The sequence below is a fragment of the Dipodomys spectabilis genome, unplaced genomic scaffold (assembly GCF_019054845.1).
Source record: "Dipodomys spectabilis isolate Male_0828 unplaced genomic scaffold, ASM1905484v1 ptg000115l, whole genome shotgun sequence".
Taxonomy (NCBI): domain Eukaryota; kingdom Metazoa; phylum Chordata; class Mammalia; order Rodentia; family Heteromyidae; genus Dipodomys; species Dipodomys spectabilis.
The window spans coordinates 2,390,200-2,406,932 of record NW_024870792.1 but is presented as its reverse complement, the minus strand read 5'-3'; the positions used below and the strand labels follow the sequence as shown (position 1 = coordinate 2,406,932).

General features: G+C 36.6%; 1 protein-coding gene across 1 annotated transcript in view; it reads right to left on the bottom strand.

Moving 5' to 3' along the window:
• Positions 1–16,733, bottom strand: part of Dnah7 (dynein axonemal heavy chain 7) — a 210,385-nt gene that overhangs the window by 188,769 nt on the left and 4,883 nt on the right. The window contains exons 2-9 of the mRNA XM_042688311.1: positions 15,602–15,664; positions 13,527–13,589; positions 11,812–11,920; positions 10,650–10,797; positions 6,530–6,617; positions 5,350–5,530; positions 3,265–3,340; positions 1,409–1,534 (exon numbers count right to left, since the gene is read on the bottom strand). Of these exons, the coding sequence (XP_042544245.1) occupies positions 1,409–1,534; positions 3,265–3,340; positions 5,350–5,530; positions 6,530–6,617; positions 10,650–10,797; positions 11,812–11,920; positions 13,527–13,589; positions 15,602–15,664 (854 nt within the window). The remainder of the gene's footprint in view (positions 1–1,408; positions 1,535–3,264; positions 3,341–5,349; positions 5,531–6,529; positions 6,618–10,649; positions 10,798–11,811; positions 11,921–13,526; positions 13,590–15,601; positions 15,665–16,733) is intronic.

Below are 16,733 nucleotides of genomic sequence, written 5' to 3'. Positions count from 1 at the left end.
TTTTGGAAAAGAAGTTTTCCTTCACTGTCAGGGTAAATGCCGTGCATCAAATATTCTGGAAAGAAGTCTAGCAACATCAACTAAAATGAAAACACAAACGTGCATTGATCAAGCAATTCCTGTTTTAGAACTCTTCCGTAAAAACACATGACAGTAAATAAGGTCATGGATACAACGCTATTTATGGATGCATTAATCATAGCACAAGAAGCTGAAGGCAGGGGTGACATTGCTCAAAAAGAAATGTAGTTTTTATCTGACTTCTGTAACTGTGATCCCCCTGTACACCACCTGTACAGTAACAGATAAAGAAATTTTAAAAATAAAGCAACTGAAAGCAAAGCGAATGTCTATGGTGGACGTATAACTCAAAGCCTGATGACATTGTCACACCATGAGAATTATGGCACTTTAAAGAAGCGTGAAGTATGTCTATATTCACAGGGGTTTTTGTAAGATACTTTTGAGCTGGGGATTGGGATGCGAAGGCACTCAGTCTGCCATGGCATCTACTGCTGGAAGTTTAGAGAAGTTGGTGGGCAAGGCCAGAGATGCTAACTGTTGCTCTAACACACGGAGTCCTTCGCGTGGCTCCTGCAGGTTTGCAGCAGGGATTGTTTCCTCCTGCAAGGACAAGGGCGCCCAGGTAAGGAGGCAGCCGAGGGCGGCCAGGACCCTGCACTGAACCGCTACCCAGCTCACACTTTGAAAAAGAGGATGCCGGCCCATCTATCCTAAGAGCCTGGCTGGTCCAGGTCTGGAAAGACCTTGAGAGAGTCCCTCTTTAAAAATACCAATCTATATTACTTTTAAATTAAACAAATGCGTCCATTGCTATAATATACATTGCCATAATGATTCCCAGAGCCTTGGCGGAGCCCCGCAAGGGAGGGCACACAGAACTGTCCTAGTCCTCCCCAGTCCTAACAGGCCAAGTTGTTGTTGTTGTTGATGATAATGTTGTTTTCTCGGCGTCATTTTTCTCTCCCGGGGGGCTTGTACTCACAGCTTCACTGCCCCACTGAGACAAGGCCTAGGGGGTAGGTCCTGACCACCTCCACTCACTAGGACATTTCACTTCGTGCCATTCTCTTGGGGTGATATAAGTCAAGTTTCCAAACTGGTTAGACAGTGGCAGCTAATGTTCTGTGCAGTTCAGGTGTGGCAATTCAGCCCCGGAAACCTATGGCTAGAAAGGAAGAATACAGCGGGGCCAGAGGTGGAAGGCAATGCTCACTCCACCATTGCACACAACTCTGCATTGTTTACTTAAAGCCATGTTGGAATATTTACATTATATGTGCCACTTAGATTTTAATTTTCAGTTGAAATAGGAAAAAGAATAATCTAGTGATTAAAAATAACTTTAATTCATCTTAAAAAACCTCTTAAGGCCAAAAACACTCACTTAAATGTACTGTGCCACAGATCGAGCACAGCCAGCATGGTGGGGTTCATGGCATTCAAGTGCTCCCTAATATAACTGCATGCAGACAAAAACGACTTCCTCCAAGGCTTTGGCAGAACTTCCATTCTGAAAACAAAGAGGAAACATTCCATTATCTTTCTTAAATATGGATGTAGGCTTGATGTGGAATACCTGGCAGTGTGGACAAGTCCTGAACACCACAACAAAAGTGCTCAAAGAATGTACTATGGTGAGTAATTGTTTGTATTTAACAAAAACATGATGTATTTCATGTCATGGAAATAACAAAAATATGCAAATATGTATTAAAATATATAAAGGACATACCATTTTGGTGTTTGTACAACTTTATTATAAAGATAATTATGGAATAGATTTGAGTCTTGAACACATAAGTTTTGTCTCAAAAATACTTGATCCTCCTCATTCCACAGTAGGATCAAGTATTGACAATGGTCAAATGGAATCAATCTGATTGATATAATTGCTCTCCTTATCAATTTCAGAACACACATTTAATTTTTCCTTTTTTTTTTTAGGAATATAGTATAGCCTATCTATGGAAGTTGTGGACTTTACCATCTATCAATAAGTAAAGATCACTTATTAACCCCAGGCACTGTACAACATTCTTATTTTCTTACTGGAAGACACAATTCTTCTGTAACTCCTACAGCTATCTTTGTCTTTCATAATACTGTTAACCATCATAAAACAGTTGAACTTACACATTTTCAGCTTTAGGATTTCCTAACATCTATATATTTAAATATATCCACTTCATGTCTATGATTTTAAGCATGTATGTTTTCTTGCATAGATTAGTGTTTCAGGCATGGTAATACCACCACCTGTATAATTTTGTCTTTCCTCAGAGAAAAGACCTTCCCAAGAAGACACATGGAAATGGCCACATGACAGTTGTTTTTTTGGCTATATTAGGGGTAATTGCAGTGTGAAAATGGATCAAGGCAACTTGATGGGATTGGTTTAGGAAACAGAGAGAAGAGAGAATAGCAGGGGGGTGATTATAATCAAGAAGATTGTGTAAAAAAGTGAGCTGTACAACCAATTGATTGCCATTGTATGTGCTATATATTAATCCATGTAATCCTACATATGCATATGTTGTGCAACAACACCAATGTAGTTTGGGGCAGTTTGTTATCAAGCTTTTGCTCCCAACTATAGTTAAAGCCTGTACCATTTTTCCACAGGGTGCCTTCTTTCGCTCTCTGTCTCTCTCTCTCTCTGTCTCTCTCATTCTGTGTGTGTGTGTGTGTGTGTGTGTGTGTGTGTGTGTGTGTGTGTGTTGACCCTGGGGCTTGAACTCTGGGCACTTTCCCTGCACTTTTGTGCTCAAAGCTAGTGCTCTACCACTTGAGCTGTAGTTGCACTTTGAGCTTATTTGTGGTTAGTTGGAGATGAGTCTCATGGACTTTCTTGCTTGGGCTTCGAACCAGGATTATCAGATCTCAGTTTTCTAGCTAGGATTACAGCCATCAGCCACCAGCACCTGGTTAGAGTACTGAAATTTTAACCAAGTACCCACATGTCTATGTACCCACTTGTTTATACATCTACCCAATAATTTGTAAGTGTAACATATCATAGTTTAAATAGGTAAAGACCATGAGAACAAAGATTTTATATAGGAAATACATACATATAAATATGTAGATCTTATATATATATGGAAAGTATGTTATAAACACATGCTTGAGAAAATATAGCAGCATATACTCATATACTGAAATGTTTATCTGTTTGATATTATTTACTTTTATATCACTGATCACATATGTCAATAATCTTAGAAAAACCCAATCCCTTACTCAGCACGATGAGGTGGAAGTTCAACTGTCTTTCTGTCATCCTCTTTTTCTCTAGGATCCTTTAAAACAAAATCAACTGAAAGAAAATGGAAAAGTTTTCATAAATAACCTTGTTGTAATAGTATATTTTCAAACAATTACAAAACAAAATCAATTAACATTAATCACTTAAATATGTTAGTTATGTTAATAATGAACAATTTGTACATTTATGAAGAATTTTTTAATTTGTGGGAACATCTACTCTGTCTGTGCCTGAGACTTTATGTTCTCTTTCTTAGCAATGAGTCTATGTTCTTTCACTTGAAAATGATACTGCCTTTAATACTACATTTTCTTTTAGAAGCTATTAAACCAAAAATATTCCTGGTGAAGGTTAGCAAAACAGAGGTGTTTTCCTTCACTGAGAAAAGTCACATATCACCTTGTTGCCTTTTAAATTGCAGAACATAAAATGATCTTGTTGTAAGGTCAGTAAGGCCAACTATCTCAGCTTCTGTCTTCTGTGGTATTTAATTCACAGAAAGAGCTAATTCTCCTGCCTGTTTTTCAAGATGTTCTTTCCAAAATGCAACTATGTTATTACCCCCTGCTTGAAATCCTTCAGAGAATGGCGTTTACCTTTAATAATTCTACAAAGCTTAAAAAGCCCTTCAGATAGCGACTCTTTCCCTATGTGCGCCCTATGCTTTGGCCGACAGAACTGCTTACAAGGCTGGAACAGCCTTTCATATACATCTGCCATGGCTCTCAATATTTTCTTTCTTTTTTTCAGCAGTTGAGTCAATATAATTTTTTTAAATAAGATGACAATTCATCCATCAATACAAAGAATGTTAGATTATTTGTAAGGAAATATATGCCTTTAAGATACAAGGACACCTCACTGTTTTCTCTTGCTTGTCCTCATCCTTCAAGACCCATTCAGGAGCCTCCAGAGCCCTTCCTAGCAAGTCCAGATGGCCTCTTCTCCCTTTCCTTCCTCACAGCACCTGATGCTCTGCTTTAGAGGTGATTGATTTTCCCATCTATGTCATTATACTATTTGGCTCCTTATTTTGATGTTAACAAGATTCTTAGTAAGTCTTAACTGCAATGAATGCCATTTCCCTGAAGGCTCACCAAATCACACCAATGCATTATGGTTTCTCCAACTTTTGGCAAAAAATTCATTATGCCAGCTTTACTACAACAATCAAACAGAAAACTTCTTATAAAAGTACATATTCCAAGGCCCTATCTTGATGGATTTTAACTTAGGTTGAGCTGGAAATCATTATTTTAAACATAATTCTTATGATCCACTAAGACTTAGGATCAATCAATTCTATATCATGAATCAAATATTTTCTATACAATAGGTCAAGAACATAACTATTTTCAGCATTTTGGGGCTATGAAGTCTCTGTTACAGGTCTACAATGCTGTTTAGGGGGCTCAAAACCACCTTAGAGAATGTACAAATAACTAAGTATGGCCGTGTGCTAATAAAATTTGATTTACAAACATGAAAGTAGCCAGATGTAGCCTCTGAGCTATAGTTTGCTAATTCTCATCCAACAACGTAGCATCATATTTGAATTTATGTTATCAGTAACAATGATATCAGTTGTTAATGTCTAAAACTTTCAGTTAATTATTTATATATACACACACACACACACACACACATATAAATACACATGCACACATATGCACACACACCCTTGTATCTCACACCTTCACCAAGACATTTTTGAAGGAACAGACCATCTTGAAGGGAGAAACAATTTTTTAAGTGATAATTCTTTCCATATATTAGACATAATAAATATTTTGAGGGGTTAAAATTTATATTTTGTAATTCTCTTCATCATTACTGAGCTTTATTGAGGAAATATATTCCTATTAAAGGCTAATTTTTTTTAATTTCTTAACATACTTCATTGTGAAATTCACCTGAAGTCTTTAGTAAAATGTAATGACTGTGTAATAAATAACATAATACAGTAATTTCAAGTATAAGGTATTAACTTTCAATACAAGAAGTTTTCTTTAATTATGATACATACTCAAATTGCAATACAAAGAGTAATAGTAATTTACCTATGGATTTCTTTACACTAAGAAGATAATCATCTCTCATTTCATCCGATAATACAATTATGCTGTCAGTGAGGACCTTAAGATGCTGTGGAACCAAATTCAATACATGTTCCAACCAAGAATCCTCCATTGGGGCTACATGATCAGTATCAATTCCATGGTGAATGTAATAATAATACCTCTACAAAGAGAAAACAGTGAAAATACAGATGATTTAGTGCTATCATATGTTTATTGAATTATAAAAACATGGAGAAAATTCAAATTTTAGAAAAACTAAATACTTATAAACCATAAAAACATAATTTTTCAATTCACAAAAGCTTCACTGAAGATTTTAAAAGTTTAAAACATGATAGCTCATTAAAATTCCTTCCTTAACTATTATAAAACTTCAAGTTCTAGATATTTATGTACATATTTATGTGACATATGTAACAGAGTTCATGCTAAATTATAGAATAACATTTTTATATAAGTTTTGAAAATGTAATGTGTTCATGTTTGTTCTTCCAGTACTGATCATCAGAAGTACATACTAAAACCTACAAGCAATCTAGTATACTTATACATTTAATTCCAGAAAGATTCAATGGGATTTAGGAAATTTTTAATTTCTCTCTTAACATTCTATATTAACTAATATATATATTAACATTCTATGTTAATTTATAAATTAACACATATATGTGTGTTAATATAAAACTTGAAAATATAATTTAGCTATGTTTTCACAAGTATTGACATGGCATTTAATAGGAAAAATATTAAACTTCCAAATATTCTCCAATTAGCAATATTAGTCTTTCCTATTTACATTTTTAAAAACTGTTATGTATTTGGAATATCTGAAAAATTACTATGACTAAAGAAAGAGAGTATTCTTTGTAAAATGTGTATTACATAGTTAAGATAATTTATTTAAAAAGAATAATGTCACACATAAAAAGGTAAAGGTATGCGTGACTGAGACAAACATTTATAAATTGTATATTGGGATTTCTTGATTGTGCTCTTAAGTAACCAGGAAGAGAACAGTTCCTCCATTAATCCAATGGAGCAATTTTATGGGATTCTATATTTACTCCACATTCACAGAGTTCCACAAGGGAGGAGTACTACCAAATTACTAGTGTTTCCTTTATTTGCAGTTCTACTGTGAAAAGAAATAACTTGTTACCAAGATGTCTTTCTCTATAGCAGAAGTGGTCAGTTTTGGAAGTTTGTTTTCCTCAAGGTCAGCTAAATCTAAACCAGCATCTTGTTGCCTAGGAAATTGACAAACACAGCGTCAGAAAAACAAAGATGGCAGGAAGAACACAAAAGAATTGATATAAAAACATTAGGACTGTTTTCTATTGAATAATGAGAAAAATAAATTGTTGAACATTTTTATAAATGGAATGCAGATTTGTTTCTTAACATAGTCCTTCAAAATTATTCTCTTTGTAGTCAGGGGAGGCAATTGTATTGGAGGATTGATGCACAAGGCCATAGGATCCATCCCCAGCACCACAGAGGGAAAATACATATACTTTTCTCTTCTTTGAACTTGCATCTTGTACTATTCCTGAAATACATAGTAAATAACTATTTTATATATGTAAAAATTGTTAAAGAAGAACTAATAGAAAGGACGTTGAAGGCTGTTTTACAAAAGACATGTTTTTTGAAGACTTTTTCTCAGATTTCTGGAGATAGACAAGTTAGCAATAACTGACAAGGAACCTCGTGTTTTTTCATATTGTTTGTATATTATAACATTTATAGCCATACTCTGATTCAAAATCGATGTCAGATATAATCTACATTTTGTGATTTGTTCTGAGGCTCCAATGCATATAGGCATAGTTCACAACTTCAAGAAAATAACAGTTTGCTCTGGAATCACCTTAAAATCTGTCTCATGCTCTGGATTCCAGTTTTATCTGGATTCCAGTTTTAGCTGGGCTGGATGCAGGCCACTGGTGCTATATAAAGCACTTCTTCCTGTCTGGTGCATGGAGGCTGGAGGCTTACTGAATATTAGTCTAAGACACCATACCAAAGGAGATACTCAGAATAATCCTTTAACCCATCTCTACAAACTCAGAAGTCCAATATTTTGTAAACTTTATCTTGATTCTTTTAAATTTAAAAGCTTTTACTCTGTAGGGCTTTGGGCAACATTTCAGTTTGATTCAACACATAGTAGGTACTCAATAAATGCTTATCAAGTGAGAGCATATGAGAATAAAGGAATTGTGGGATATCATCAAGGTATTTAATAGAAAAAGGAATTGACAGACTGGGAATGTGACTTAGTGGTAGAGTGCTTGCCTAGCATGCATGAAGCCCTGGGTTCAATTCCTCAGTACCCCATAAACAGAAAAAGCTGGAAGTAGCACATGGCTCAAGTGGTAGTGTGCTAGGCTTGAGCAGAGGAAGCCCAGGGACAATATCCAGGCCCTGAGTTCAAGCCCCAGGACTGGAGGGAGAGAGAGAGAGAGAAATTGAATAGTCTAACCACAGTGTAATCTCATATTGTTGTCAAGTAAACAAAAAGAGCAACTAATACAACAGTAATATATTTCAGGAATCAGGACTCCTGGATTCATATTCTTTCTCTCTAAAGTGTAAGACTTTAATAAGTGGTGTGTGTGTGTGTGTGTGTGTGTGTGTGTGTGTGTGTTATGTACATGTGTGTGTGCACTCACATATCAAGATCCTGGGGCTTGAACTCAGGAAATTAAATGTCAGAGAAATCAAACAACTTCCCTATGGTCACTAATTAAGTGTGAAAAGGATTTGCTCATTAATATAGCTTTCCAAACCCTAATTTTGTCCAACAGAACAGTATTGTATTCATAAGTAAAACAATATTAAATACTTGGCCTGATTAAGAGAAAATAGAATGTACTTTATGAAAGTATTATATTGTGCTATATTGATGTTGGCTTTTGGTTCAAGACAATGTATCATGAACGTCCCTGGAACTGTGATCCTCCTACATCAACTTCCCAAGTATAAAGCATTCTTAGTCCTTGTATGTTGTTTAGGGAGAAAAACAGATAAAATTAATTTAAAAAACTAAAATATTAAAATAGAAAAGACATTAAATATGCTTCAATGTTACATAACCACTAAAAGAATATATTCATGACTTTTGTGGTCAGTCATGGGGCTTAGACTCAGGTGCTGGGCACTGTTTCTGAGCTCTTTTGCTCAAGGCTAGCACCCTACCACATTGATCCACAGAGCCACGCCTGATTTTCTGGTGGTTAATTGGAGATAAGAATCTCTCAGAATTACCTACCTAGGTTGGCTTTGAACCATGATCCTCAGATCTCAGCCTCTTGAATAGCTAGGATTACAGACCTGAGCATCATTGTCCAACTCTCTTCATAACTTTTTAACAGTAGGAATAAGGGGGTAAGGAATAAAACAAACTCAAGTCAGTAGAAAACAAAATAAGCAAAGTTCCACAGTAAATAAATAAATAATATATATTGGTGACTGTGAAGTTTATATATATAAGAACTACCAATAAAGATAACTGGGATTAAGCAAACATTAAAGTACAGGAAGCTCAAAAGCTGAATTCCAATGTTTGTCTATATCCTTTTTACAAAAGGTACAACTAAAAAACTACATACTATGGTAAACAAAAAAGTACTTTGGCTTCTAGCAGCATAGCAGCAAAGATAATATAAAAACTCTCCTTTGTGTACTATCCTGTCAATGCTAAATAAGTCAAAATGAACCTTTTACATTCATACCAACACTCAAAAAGAAAAGGAAATACTCAGAAAAACAACTAACTGCAAGGCAGATTCTGTGGTCACAGCTGTTGTTGTGGGGACAGGGCTCTGGACTTCGAGACCTGAGATGAGCTCACCTTCACTTAAAAGATGAGCAGAAATAAGAGGCACAGAAAGCTCATCTTAATCGCTCCAGGCTCTGATGTCCTATGGCATTTAGCCCTCACCATTCTGTAAGACTGACCAAACAACATGGAAGGAGGCTCCAAGACATTTACTCCGGTTCCAAAGGGCCGTCTGCCATCTGGTACTGTATTGTACTCACTAATGGAAAAATTCTCTATGTATTATAAATACTATTGGAAAAAGAGAGAGGGGAGGAAGGCAGGGAAAGAAGAAAAGAATAGAAAGAGTTCATCAGTTTATCAGCCTTGGGGAGAGCTTCCATGTCCAGCTAGAAAAAAGTTTCTTCTAAGCCAGGGATGGTGGCAGAGGCCTATAATAGCCAGCTACTCAGTAGGCTGAAGCAGAAGAATCAGAAGTTTGAGGCTAGCTTGGGCTACCTAGCAAGTTCCAGGACAGACGAGGTCAGCCAGACCATGTCTTAATTAAAATACAATTTTAAAACCACTCTAGACTATAGGCACACCCTCAGCCCATCTGCACCTAATTCCTGTAGATATTCCACTTGCCCTGTGCTGCCAGCCAGGCAGTGAGGGTGCATATGCAGAAGTTAACCTGGGTGCTGCGAGTGAGTCACCTCCGTGCTCCTGAAACTGTCTGGGAAACAGAGTCAGAATGATGGATCCTAAGCAAGGCACACAGCGCTGCTGGAGAATCCAGTCAAAGAGGAACTAGAGTGTCAGTACATGGTGCCCCATAAAAGGTGTAAAACAGACCAGACAAGCCCATGCTTGCTCCCATGGGGCCCATTCCACCTGATTCCTCCTACACAAGGAGGCCGCACTACCTAAGCACACACCATGGGCAGGGGGTGGAGGGTATTGGGGTGAGGGATGGGCGACGGGAAGCCAAATCTTTTACTGGCTATAAATCTTTTACTATAACAAGAACTCTCAGAAATTCTATCAGCCAACATCAAGTATAAACATTGGTACCTTTGCAAGTCTTTTTTTTTTTGGTCAGCTGTGGGGTTTGAACTCTGGATGTGGGCCCTGTCCCTGAGCTCTTCAGCTCAAGGCAAGCGCTCTATCACTTGAACCACAGCCCCACTTCCATTTTTCTGGTGGTTAATTGGAGATAAAAGCCTCATGGACTTTCCTGCCCAGGGTTGGTTTTGAACCGCGATCCTCAGATCTCAGCCTCCTGGATAGCTAGGATTATAGGTGTGATCCACTAGCGCCCAGCTGCAATTCATATTTTAAAGTGGAACATTCTTAATAGGGTTAAACTCAACTCCTTCATTCTTTATACACTAACCTCATTGTAACCGGGCTTTGAGGAACCCATAGAGAAAGCACAGAATTCTTACATTGTGGGGTTTAAGTTCCCAGGAAGTCTAGTTAGAGTAATACATAAGAGTTAGCTTGCAGAACTTACATAATAACATTAACAAGAGTGCTTCTAAAGTTTTCTCGTTCTTTATGTGGCGATTTGATCTTTGCTTTTGAAGTGGATGGTCCAGCTTGACTATCATCAAGTTGGTCTAGTAATTTGCCTTTTTTCCCAAGGTGTTCAATGTATTCAGCTTGAATTAAAAAAAAAAAAAAAAAAAGAAGCACACAAAAATCATTCATTTAAAAAGTAAATTAAAACATGAGAACTTAGAATAAAATGACAAAGTACCATTCAAGAAAAAGCGATATGCCCTAAATTCTCAAGAAATTTGCAAGTATAACTTTATCAGGTTTTTGAACTACTTCTGCCCTACACCATTATAACAAAAATCTCCAACTATTTTAATAATATTCAGTTGATTTATTGTGTTTAGACCAATGTAAGAAATATATTATTCATTATATTTGTACTAGAGTCCTAAAATGAACAAGATCAAAACTAATAAAAAATAGTATACAAATTCAAGAAAAAAATTAACCACGGCAGAAATGTTAGAATTAAATGTAGCCAATCTAACAATCTATACTTTAGAGTCAAAATCATTTTAATGACTAGTTTGGTAGTATTATGTACAACTTATCAGATTCTTTTTAGAAAAAAGTTTTCAGCCTTTCATGCAGAGGCATTTTTTTTTCTTTTTGGGCCAGTAATGGAGCTTCAACTCAGGGCCTGGAGGCTATCCCTGGCCTATTTTTTTTCTCAAGCTTAGCACTCTACCACTTGAGACTTGACCCACAGCTCTACTTCCAACTTTTTGATAATTAATTGGAGATAAGAGTCTCATAGGCTTTCCTGCCCAGGCTGGCTTCAAACTGCAATCTTCAGAGCTCAGCCTCCCTGAGCAGCTAAAATTACAGGTGTAAGACAGCAGCATCCAGCAGGTGCAAATTCTGACTGTAAGTCAAAGTTTTAGAATAAATATCTAGTCCCTAAAATATCAGCTCATAGCATTTACAATGGCCTGAAATGCCTAAGAACTGGAATCAATTATTGTATGATGGAAAACATTTGAAAGAAATTTTTCTCTACATGACATGAATATCAATTAGGTTTTGTAGTTTTAAGGTTCTATGGACTAACTGGTATGATTTCTTCTCTAGAAAATTGTTCTAGAAAATCTAATTCAGAATAATAATGTTCTTACCATAGGACTGCTCATTTTTAAGAGTAAAAGGTTCTAGAATCTCTTCATCCTGCTTTATATTCAAATGGAATGAAGGTGGCGTCTGCTGCCATTGGGGCTTTGAACTCACCTACAGCATGAGAAATCAATGGTATTAATAAACAACACAGAAAAAAAAAACTTTTCCCCTGCAACACACAAGTATTCTTATGAAAAGCACAGACATTTTCTCAAGCAGACCAAGCCATCAGGGAAGAAAGTATGAACACTCAAGCCTGCGCGCAAATGGGCCTGGCGAGCAGTATGCGGGAGACAGTACAAATCCTGCTGCTAGTTTAATGGGGATGCCTGTCCCTTCCAAACAGTCTACTGTTCTTCCAAAGTTGGCATGCTTCCCTAAGCTTTCTATTGCTCAAATTTACTTAAGAATGTTAATTCAATTTTTTTCAGTGAAAATTATGTTTCAAGGCAACTCAATGTTACAGTTCCTTTGAGATTTTAAAATACCTCTCAAAATAAATATTGCTTTTCCTGAAGATTATGAGATGTAAATTAAGCCACACACGAGGACAAATGTAGAGTCATAGTATATATATATGTGTATGTATATATATATGTTCAAAAATATAGAGACAACATATATAGAAACATAGGCATATATACATAGTCAAATATATAGAGACAAAAATAGGGTGACTGGTTTCCAGGAACCAGGGAGAGCCTAATTAGGAGTTATCATCAAAGGTTCAGTATGGGAACAAGAAAATGTTCTAGAAATGGATGACTGTGATAAACACAGGACAGTGTGAATTACTGAATGCCGCTAAACTGAGTACTTACAATGGCTAAAATCATAAAGTTGATTTCTATTTTATCTCAATTTTAAAAGAGCATTGTTCACATTGAAATTCCACTTAAAACATCTCCTAGGAGCTTCATGAGTAACTAAAAGGTGTTTAAAGTTCAACATTATTACTATACAGTAAATTTTATTACAGGGCTGGGAAGGTGGCTCAGTGGTAGAGCTCTTGCCTTGCATGCTCAAGGCCCTGGGTTCGATTCCTCAGCACCACATAAGCAAAAAGAAAAAAGCCGGAAGTGGCGCTGTGGCTCAAGTAGTAGAGCGCTAGCCTTGAGCTGAAGAGCTGAGGGACAGTGCCCAGGCCCAGAGTTCAGGCCCCACTACCGGACCCAAAAAAAAAAAAATTATTACAAGAGAACCTGTTTGAGAACTGAAAATGCCTATTGATGGCCTCTTCCACAGGTCAACAATTTTCATCAAATCATGTAAAAGGATATACACAGACTTTCAACACTGGAAGAATCATTACCTCAGAGGCTATCAAGTCTTATTTTCAAGCCCAGAAACTGAGGCTCAGAGGGCTTAAATGACTGCGTGAAGGTCACAGAGCTATGAGAACAATTTTAACCCCTTTCCTGAATCAACATTGATGTTCCTTCCACTAGTTTATCTTAGCAGTTCTTTTATTGGGAATCCTCAATTATTCTGTACATATGAGGAAATTATACAGTGACATTACGAAGACAGCTATGATTATGATCATTAGTTTTCCCAGACATCTATCTCATAGAATTTCTTCATCAGAAAAGAATGAAATTGCAACACACAATTCAAAAATCAGAAATTCAGCTATGCATTTTCAAGTTTGAAAACTAATAGACATTTTAACGATGGCAAAATTTATTGAGAGTGTCAACAGACTGTGGACAGTTACCGTGGACAGCTGTGGCAGAATCCCTGCTGGCGCCTTCGACTTGTCTTTGCTGGCCGGTTTGTCCTGCATGAAAAATATGGGGGTGGGGGAGAGATGTTTACTCTTTTTGGAGCAAAAAACTGACTTATTTGACACAATTTTACAGTGCCTACCATAAAATAAAGCATACATTAGACATCACTCTGCTGGAGTGTGTTTGTGTGTTCGCTTGCTTGCTTGTTTTTGAAACAGGTTCTCATGACACAGCCATCAATGCCAGTCACTCTCATTGTCAACTCCAACTAAGTCAGTAACAAAAACTACTGTGGGTCTTAATTACTGCCAGGAAACCTCTGTCCAAGTTCAAAAACAAGGAATTGGAATAGACCATTATTTAAATATCATTTAAAATGATTTCTCTTAAATGACATAAAACTCAAAATGACACAGATGAAAAATAAGATAAATAATGTTATAGTCAAATATGAACAATGCAATGTTTTACATCAGCCAACAAAAGGATTTTACACAACTGTAAGTCTTTCTGGCTTGAAAGGATTATTCATCTCAGCCACAACTTTATTTATGCAGAATGTGAATTAAGATATTGAAGGAATAACACAGATCAAGACGAACTGTTTACATATACTGCAATAGTAAATGGAAAAAAATCAACACATACTCTTAGAAAGTTAAGAAAAGTGAGGAAAGGGGTGGGTGAGAATATTGAAAGGGGTGACATTGATCATGTAATATTTTCAATTGCAAATTTTGTTAAATTTTTCTTTTAATTTTTTTGTGCCAATTCTGAGGGCTGTCCCTGAGCTTTTTGACTCAAGGCTAGTGGTCTACCACTTTGAGCCACAGGTGCACTTCTGGCTTTTTGGTGATTAATTGCAGATAAGGGACTTCCTGCCCAGGCTGGCTTCAAACTCCAATCCTCAGATCTCAGCCTCCTGAGTAGCTAGGATTACAGGCAGAAGCCACTGGTGTTCAGCTAACATTTGTTAAATTTTAAACACAAAGTCTCAGTTTCATTTCTTTTTTTGTCTTATGAAACTAGAAACTATGAAGTAGAACATTATAGAACTAAAACATGTTACAATAGTTTTCTATACATAGGATTCATGATAATGTTAACAGACTAATAAGTAAAAGATGTACTTGGAAATGTTCAAGATTTCTCACTTAAATTTTCATCCAATTTTTAAGCTAAAAGAATTTTTTAGTTCAAAGTAATAGGAATGATCTCTGTATATGATACAGATTCCATTACAGAGTTTATTCTTTTTTAAAATAACATTTACATAGAAACTCAACATTTAACTCAACTCCAAAGACTCAATAGCATTAAACTTAATATAATCACTAAGCAGTGAATTTTATTACTTGCCCAGCACTTTATCAGTTGGAATGCCTGTTAACTACCTCTTTCACAGGACAATGAAAAACTGTCAAATCATGAAAAAGGATGACCAAGCCCTAAGAAATGTTTATAGCGCAGCCTTTCAACACTACAATAGCCTTCTCCTCAGAGACCACCAAATCCTCTCATTTTCAATGTGAAAGACTGAAGCTTAGAGAGGCCGGGGACAGTCCCAAGGTTAAGGAGGCATGAAGGACAGCGTTCCAATCCTAGCTCTTATTGATGATCTTGGTAAATATTTTATTCAGGATCCTCAAATTTGTTTATGTTTTAGGACATTATAGATACAGTGATTTTTGTTAAGTTAGTCAGAGCCAGTCACTGGTGGCTCACACCTGTACTCAGGAAGCCGAGATTGGAGGATTGCGGTTTGAGGCCAACCTGGGCAGAAAAGTCCCTGTGAGACTCTTACCGCTAATTAACCACTCAAAACCCAGAAGTGGTGCTGTTGCTCAAAGTGGTAGAGCAGAAGAGCTCAGGGACAGAGACCAGGCCTTGAGTTCAAACCCCACAACTGACTATGTATATATATATTTACTTAGTAGAATCCTTTTATTAGATTAAAATAAAATCAAACAGAGAACTGGAGGGCAGAAATTCATTAACCTCAAAATTAATAAACAACCCTATTATGAAATGAATTAAGAATAATTATATATTCATAAATTACCGTAGACGATGGTGCCTGGAATCTTACTGGTGCCTTGGATTTTTCTTTGTTGGGTGCCTTACCCTGTGTAATAAAAATATGATAAAACAGATCTTTTTAACCTGTTAGTGACAGAATTGTCCATTCAGCCAAATTTTACAATGCTTGCTATGAAGTAAAACATATATCATCCATATAGATCATAGGATCTTATATAGAGAAAATCTGTAACCTACTATTATTAGAGCTAATGAATGCATTTAGCTAGATTGCAGGACATAAATTCAATAGATAAAACTGTATTTCTAGACACAAGTAACAAAAACACCAAAACTAAAATCAAGAAACAATTTTATTTATAATACCATCCATTGGTACAATGTCATGCAGCCCCTTCCCACAAGAAAATTGACAGATGTGATCCAACTCTTACTGGAACCTTAACTGCCTTTTGGGGGAGAGGTTAACAAAGTGACCATATGATTCTCAAAAAATAAAATTGTATAGAACCCAAAACCGCTGAACAGTCTTGAAGAACAAAGTTAATAGACTCACATTCCCATATTTCATAATTACTGTAAAACCATAGGTATAAGGAGTCCATGGTATTACCATGAGGATAAACAGATACAATGAAATGAATTGGCAGTTCGGAACTAACCTGGTATTCATGATCCATGGATTATTGATAATCTCAAGGCAACTTAGTGAAAAAGTAGCTCTATTGTCTTCTGGGAACTTATCAGACTGTAACTAGTGGCTAGAGCTTACTCATGCCCTCCTCCCTTCCCTATGGCTAAGCATTCATGTCTTCTCAGAACAGTCCACTTCCTAAGGTGAATGCATCTTCAGATTACCATAGGTAACAACTGTACATTTCAGCACTGCCCTTAAAAAGCCAAGAAGGTGGCTCAGTGGTAGAGCTCTTGCCTTGCATGCATGAGGCCCTGGGTTCGATTCCTCAGCACCATATAAGCAAAAAGAAAAAAGCCGGAAGTGGTGCTGTGGCTCAAGTGGTAGAGCACTAGCTTTGAGCTGAAGAGCTGAGGGACAGCGCCCAGGCCCACAACCACCAAAAAAAAAAAAAAAAAAGCCAAAAGTGCTGCCACCCTTGCAGTAGTGAATAATCCCAGGTAGAAATGTCATCTGACTA